Source organism: Microtus ochrogaster, chromosome 5 (genome assembly GCF_000317375.1).
Source record: "Microtus ochrogaster isolate Prairie Vole_2 chromosome 5, MicOch1.0, whole genome shotgun sequence".
Lineage (NCBI taxonomy): Eukaryota > Metazoa > Chordata > Mammalia > Rodentia > Cricetidae > Microtus > Microtus ochrogaster.
The window spans coordinates 91,958,011-91,965,157 of record NC_022012.1 but is presented as its reverse complement, the minus strand read 5'-3'; the positions used below and the strand labels follow the sequence as shown (position 1 = coordinate 91,965,157).

Genomic DNA, 7,147 nt, shown 5'->3' with positions numbered 1-7,147 from the left:
CATGGAATTCATCACATAGCTCAGGCTGGCCTCGAACTCATTGAACCCTCCTACGCCAGCCTCCCAAGTGCTCAGATTCTAGGCGTGATCTACATATGACTTAATTTCACCTTTTACCTTAAGTAGCAGGGCCCACGAGGCTTCCTCATAGTTCAGAAAGCCACAAAGACAAGGAGAACTGATTTTACAAATGGTGCCTCAATCCTGTTTTGAAAAGGCTGCATCACAGGGCTTGGATCTGAGTGCTTGGTTTCTCTTGCTGCCAAATAATGCAGATTGTGTCGGGGTCTGCCTGGGTTCAAAGTCGCGAGGTTTATGTAGATAGTTTAAACAGGCCCAGGTGTTGACAGCAAAATGGACTTACGATCTTTATTATTCAGTCCCAATCACAGGTTCTGATGGAACTGACATTATTAGAAGTTAGACAGTGGTGGTCACACGAGCCTGACCCCTGTCCCCCGCACACATACACAAAGGGAGTGGCATGAGCCCTTCTGTCCACATGCACAGGGGTCATCATTCTCTTGTCCCTTTCACGGCGTGCTGGGCATTGTGCAGCTTCTAGAAATATGTCTGGGATCCTTCCAATAGCTCCTAAGGGACTGAAGTCACACATGCTACTAGGAGTTTTGCTCCCACAGAGGACAGAATCTTCACACCAAGCCAAATCAGTTCCCTCGTGTGGGCAGGAGTCCATGGACCTTATCTGTTCACGGCCAACATCTGGCCCCCACAGTCTCCAGACTCCTTCCTCGGCTCACAGAGACGTAAGAGTAAGCAGACGTGAGCCTCTCTCTAGGAGGGAGCAAGCCGATTGAGGAGCAGGACACACTCATTTGAGTTTGAATACCAAGTCATGTGGTTCACAAAAAACCAAAAAACTTCTCAGAGAAAGGACAGATTCATTTAGGCCCGATTAGTCCAGGAAGTATTTAAGCTTTACTCAAAGGGCCCTTGAGGCTGGGCTGGCACCTTCTTCCCTTGTTAGGATTAGCTGCTCAATCAGCATAGTACTTTATATGTGCAGATGATGAGGTACAGCAGCGAGTCCTCTGTAGTCATCAGGAGACTGGCAGAAATATTTCACTGTCGTGATCCCTAATGACCTCAGAGCAAGGGGAAAACCATGTCTACACAAGGCAAGCATGTTCCAGCCATTCTATAATATTTGGGCCAAAATGTAAACTCCTTAGTGCCCCTTAGCTCTTGCCTGCTGAGCAGGCACGGCGAGAACAGGGTGACATTTTAGACCCAAATATTCATCAGCTTGAGCAAAGCTCTGTTTGGGACTCATTCCATTTCTGGGGTGTCCACAACAGAGGACATGTCTCTCAACTTCTCGTATGAGTGGTCCTCGGGGTGAGCAGACCATCAAACAGGAGAGCTCAGCGAGCAGCATCCCAGGGCTGCTACCTCCCTGCAGCCTGCTCCCAGCAGTTAGGCTGTCCTTGCATGCAGAAGATTGTACTAGAACCCCAGGTGAATCAGCACATGTTCCCTGCTATGAAACTTGGATCTTTCAGATCCCACAATTTCCCCCTGTAACTCAATCAAGGCTTAAGCCAAACTTCAGTAGGAATGTCTCTGTGCAATCTCAAAGACTCAACGTGTGAAGAAAAAAAAAAGCCTGTTTTCCATCCTCATTCAGTAACTAGGGAAAACCATGGTAGGCGTTGCCCCATGGGTAGTTAAAAAGAAAACTCAGCATAGATAATAACCCTTTATAAGCTGCCATAGTTTCCTTACTTACCTTCAATGCCATATGCATCCCATCCCCTATCAAAAGTCCCATCTAAAAATGTATCGCTCTTAGAGATTATTTTTCAGATTAAAGCACAGGTGGACATTTCTTAGTTTAGTGTATAAATGATAGAGTCTGGATAACATGTTGGCCCCAGTAGGATTCTGAGGTGGAAATCTAGCTGGGTTCCAAACTGGAGCGCATCCTGGGAATTCACTGGTCTTCCCTCTCTAGGTACCCTGGTTTCTGGCTTGGAGAACAGCGACATTCCTTTCCCACCCACGCTCTTCAGAATTGTCCGCTTGGCGCGGATTGGCCGAATCCTCCGACTGGTTAGGGCGGCGCGCGGCATCAGGACGCTCCTCTTTGCTCTGATGATGTCTCTCCCCTCTCTCTTCAACATCGGTCTGCTGCTCTTTCTGGTCATGTTCATTTACGCCATCTTCGGGATGAACTGTTTCTCCAAAGTGGAAAGGGGCTCTGGGATCGACGACATCTTCAACTTTGAAACGTTTTCGGGCAGCATGCTCTGTCTCTTCCAGGTGACCACTTCCGCTGGCTGGGATGCTCTCCTTGGCCCCATGCTGGTTTCAAAAGGCTCCAACTCCTCCCAAGACTGCCAGCAGCCACGGATAGCCATAATCTATTTCGTCAGTTACATCATCATCTCCTTCCTCATCGTGGTCAACATGTACATCGCCGTGATCCTGGAGAACTTCAATACGGCCACGGAGGAAAGCGAGGACCCTCTGGGTGAAGATGACTTCGATATCTTCTATGAGATCTGGGAGAAGTTTGACCCAGAAGCAACCCAGTTCATCCAGTACTCGGCCCTCTCTGACTTTGCGGATGCCCTGCCGGAGCCGTTACGGGTGGCCAAGCCTAACAAGTTTCAGTTTCTAGTCATGGACTTGCCCATGGTGACGGGCGATCGGCTCCACTGCATGGACGTTCTCTTTGCCTTCACCACTCGGGTCCTCGGGAACTCCAGTGGCTTAGATACCATGAAAGCAATGATGGAGGAGAAGTTTATGGAGGCCAATCCTTTCAGAAAGTTGTATGAGCCCATCGTCACCACCACCAAGAGGAAGGAGGAGGAGCTGTGTGCTGCTGTCATCCAAAGGGCTTACCGAAAACACATACAGAAGGTGGTCAGGTTGAAGCTGCAAGACAGGTCAAGCCCATCCCACCAAAAATTGTGCAATGGAGACTTGTCCAGCTTGGATACGTCCAAGGTCAAGGTTCACTATGACTGATCCCTCGCCCCCTCCCCACCTCACAGTCTCACAGCTCAGCCCTCCTCCCCCCAGCTCCCGAGCTCCATAGCTCGGTGTACGAACAAGCAGTGGGTTCACTGAATAAGCCATTTAATTTTTTTCTCTGCTAAAAGAGGTAATATATTAGAGTTCATTTAAAAATGATGCTCGAAGGGTTTTTCAATGAGGTTACCTGTGAGCCACTGGGACTAATTTAATGAAAACATCGGGAGGGGCAGCAAAGGATGTCCATAGGAATGGTAGGCTTGAAATACAGTCTAAATTATGTAAATATAAAAGAATGAGAAGGAGGAAAATCTCATGAAAATCTCAGGCTGTGTTCTAGGCACACTTCCCAACGTGTTTAATGTTTCATGTCTCTTTTGCATGCTAAGTGAGAAGTCAGAACCTGCAATAAGCAAATAGCTTGTCGCAGCTGTCTCTACCAGCACTAGGAGTAATGGGTGTATAGCTCAAACCTGAAGCATGATCATGATATGCCAGTTAGCACCGTCTTCAGAAGCTCTGATCTCTGTCACAGGCGTTTAACAAATAAATAGAAAACAAAATGCCCAGCTTGCGTTTCTTTGGGACAGTGGACTGAAATGTCCCTCTTGTTGTCGGTTGTGCGAACTGTGGTTTAATATGGCCTGGAGCCAGGCATCTGCCAGTGAGGTGTTAGCAGTGCGCTGTTCCCGAGGAAGCGGCCTGTGTTTCAGAAGTCACAGATTTCTGTGACGCGAATGTTCCCACCATGACTCGTTCCAAGACACAAACACAGAAGTTACTGGATGAGGAACCGGGAAGAAATGCATGTCTGAAAGGCTTAAGAGCTAGCCTGAACTGGCTGCAGCCACGATGGAACCAACAAAGTAGTCTGGCTGATTCTGCTGAAAGTCCCTACAGAGTTAGAGCCAGGACCAGGGATGGGTCAGCTGGGAACTTGGATGCTGGGCAGTCATGAGGACCCGAGTTTGATCTCTGGCACCGCTAGAACTATCAGTCGTGCAGGGGTGGCAAGCCCCCTGTATTCCCAGCACCCACGGGGACAGGGAGTCCCAGTTAGTTTTATAGTTACCTAGAGTAACTTGGGAAGAGGGAAGATTGAAGAATTGTCTTAGTCAGAGGGTCTTTGGCCAGGTTTGTGAGGAAATGTCTTGATGAAGATTGATTCGGGAGGGCCCAGCCCACTACAGGAAGCCCCAACCCGCGGCAGGTGGACCTGGCTGTATAAAAAGAAAGTCAAGTGTGAGCCAGAGGGTAAGCCAGCGAACAGCATTCTTCCGTGATCTCTGCTTCAGTTCCTGCCTCTGGGTTCCTGCCTTGCCTTCCGTCAGTAATGGCCTGTTACCTGGTGGCAGAAGCTGACCCTGAACTCCCTCAAGTTGTCTTTGGTCATGGTGTTGATCACCACGACAGAGAGAAGAACCTTGAAGCCTTGGAATCCTGATAGGAAGAAGAAGGAGGTGCTCATGGGACCAGGAATCTCGTGAGATGAGTCCCGGGGCTTCCCATGCAGGACTGTAGAGACCTTGTGGCAGTCACTAAAGTCATGGTCGAGTTCTCCACAGGGTCCAAGTTGGTAAATGATGGAGCAGATTAGACAATACCTCTGAGAGTGGGACCTTGTAGATCCCTACCAAGGTTTCTCTTTTCAATTAAAAAGAATTATTTTTCATATAATACATTCTGATCAGTTTCCCCTTCCCTGTCTCGCCACCTTCTTGCCCATCCAACCCCACACCTTTCTCTCTCTCCTTTTAGAAAACAGGCAAGAAAGAGAATTGAATAAAAAAAAGAAAAAGCCACAAAAAATAAAAATGGAACATGGAGAGAAAGAGACACAGGCACATTCATGCATATGTGTGTGCACACACGTACATACAGAGAACCCATAAAGACACATTCATGCATATGTGTGTGCACACACGTACATACAGAGAACCCATAAAGACACATTCATGCATATGTGTGTGCACACATGTACATACAGAGAACCTATAAAGACACAAATTGGGAACCAAAATATGTAGCATGAATAATAAAAACTCAGAGACAAATATTGAGATTCAACCTGAAGATCCAAAAAGCAAAGCAGCCAGTCACTGGCTCTTACCTCAACCTCAGTCTGAAATGGCGATCCTTGCCTCCAGGAATCTCAGAATGAGACTGTGTCTGAGAGCTGTCTCCTCCCGTCTTATATTCCTCTCTAGGGCTGGGATTAAAGGCATGCACCACTACCACCCAGTTTCTATGGCAACTAGTGTGGCTACTGGGATTAAAGGTGTCACCATTGCCTGGTCTGTAAGGCTGACCAGTGGGGCTGTTTTACTCTCTGATCTTCAGGCAAGCTTTATTGATTAAAATATAAATGAACTTTCACTACACACTAGCTCTTATCTTTACCTCAAACCGGAATGAAGATCTTGTCTCCTTGAATCCTCAGAATGAGACAGAGTGTGAGAGCTCAGTCTCACGTTTTAGCTTCCTCTCTAGTGCAGGGATTAAAGGCATGCACCACCACTGCTCAGTCCCTATGGCAACTAGTGTGGCTGCTGGGATTGCAGGTGTGTGCAACCGCTGCCTGGCCTGGATGGCTGACTAGCGTGGCTGCCGGGATTACAGGTGTGTGCCACCATTGCCTGGCCTGGATAGCTGACTTAGCGTGGCTGCTTTGCACAGATCTCCAAGCAAGCTTTATTGATTAAAACACAAATAATATGCCAATATAAAAATATACCTGCAAAAGATCAGTAAGATTAAAAAAGCCCCAATAAAGCAATATAATACAAAGAAAAATCTATAAAAATACCACTGAGTTTGTTTTGTGTTGGGTGTTTATTGCTGAGCATGGGGCCTACCCTTAAGTGTAGTTTATATACTCAGTGAGATGCCATTGGATAAACTAATTTTCCCTTTGCAAGTTGTCAATTGGAGTCAGCGTCTTGGCCAGGGCCAGGAGCTCATGTATGCCCCCGCCCCCCCATGCTCAGAGTTGAACACCCCCCTTCCCCTCCCCCACACAGCCAGTTTTCTAAACGTGCGGGCTTTCTTCTTAGGGAATGCCTCTCTGCTGGAGGTGGGACAGTCAGCCAGGATGGACTGTTGCCCTGCAAAGCACCATTCGTCCTGAATATGATCGCATCTCTGCAGAAGCTCCAATCTTCTTTACACAGGGGTACTAGCTAGGAATGGGTTCCTAGAGCCGCCTCTGAAAGTAAAACCAGCTCCAGCCAGAGGCGGAACTACACTTCCTTCACTAGGTGGCAGCAAACACCAAACTGGTTCTTCCTAAGTGCTCTGCCGTGATCCAGGAGAGCCTGGTACTACCACCAAAGCCAGAAGGCTGAGGGAGGAGACCCAAGGCAGGAAATGGAGAATTCCCCAAGACTTGGAGAAAGCTGCAGGCTCATCCTCCCCAGAGATGGCTCTCCCCGAGCAAGCACCAGGGTAGCAGAGGGACTTTATGGCGGAGGGGACAGCTGAGTTGGGGAGACACCTTGGTCAGTTAGAGTGAGGGCTTGAGTTCAATCCCCAAAATCCTTGTGATAAAACCACGGATGGTGTTGTGCTTATAATCCCAGTACTGGAAACAGGTGTAGCCCCAGAGGCTGATCTGTCCCCCGGGCTGGGGACACACTGAATGTGCCAATAAACTCCACAGACTTAGAAGTCCCCTACCCATTGTCCCCTGTCAATAGTCATGTCCTGAGGACCAGCCCAGCACACCTTGTTTAACAGCTGCTAGCCAATGGCCCTTGACCTCCAGAGCATCTATGCTAATTCGGAAGAGAAACATCCAGGTGTTCGCACGGTGATAAAACAGGACAATATAACAAATGACGGAACCCGAGCACCGCTCTGCTCTCGGGACGAGGATGGAGGAGGGCTTCAGGGGAGAGTGACAGCTGGGTGAGCTTGATGGATGGGTAGGATTTTGACAAGTTAGGTGGCGTGGCAGTGTTTGCAGTGGAGGAGACAGCCCCAGCCTCACCGTGGAAGCTAGGATCCATGAGGCAGTTTGAATCGCCCAACAGACTGCACGCGGAGTGTAGCAAGTGAAACACAGGCAGCGGGACCTCAGGAAGGAACTGCTGTGTTGGGAAGACAGCTGTCAGCAGTGTTCTCGCTGCGACAATAAGGATGTAAA

The 7,147-nt window shown here is 48.5% G+C and overlaps 1 protein-coding gene across 1 annotated transcript in view; it reads left to right on the top strand.

The window, feature by feature from the left end:
• Nucleotides 1-2,997, top strand: part of Scn11a (sodium voltage-gated channel alpha subunit 11) — a 72,305-nt gene extending 69,308 nt beyond the window's left edge. Inside the window, exon 26 of the mRNA XM_005348214.1 lies at nt 1,976-2,997. Within this exon, the coding sequence (XP_005348271.1) occupies nt 1,976-2,997 (1,022 nt within the window). The remainder of the gene's footprint in view (nt 1-1,975) is intronic.
• The last annotated feature ends 4,150 nt before the right edge of the window (nt 2,998-7,147 follow it).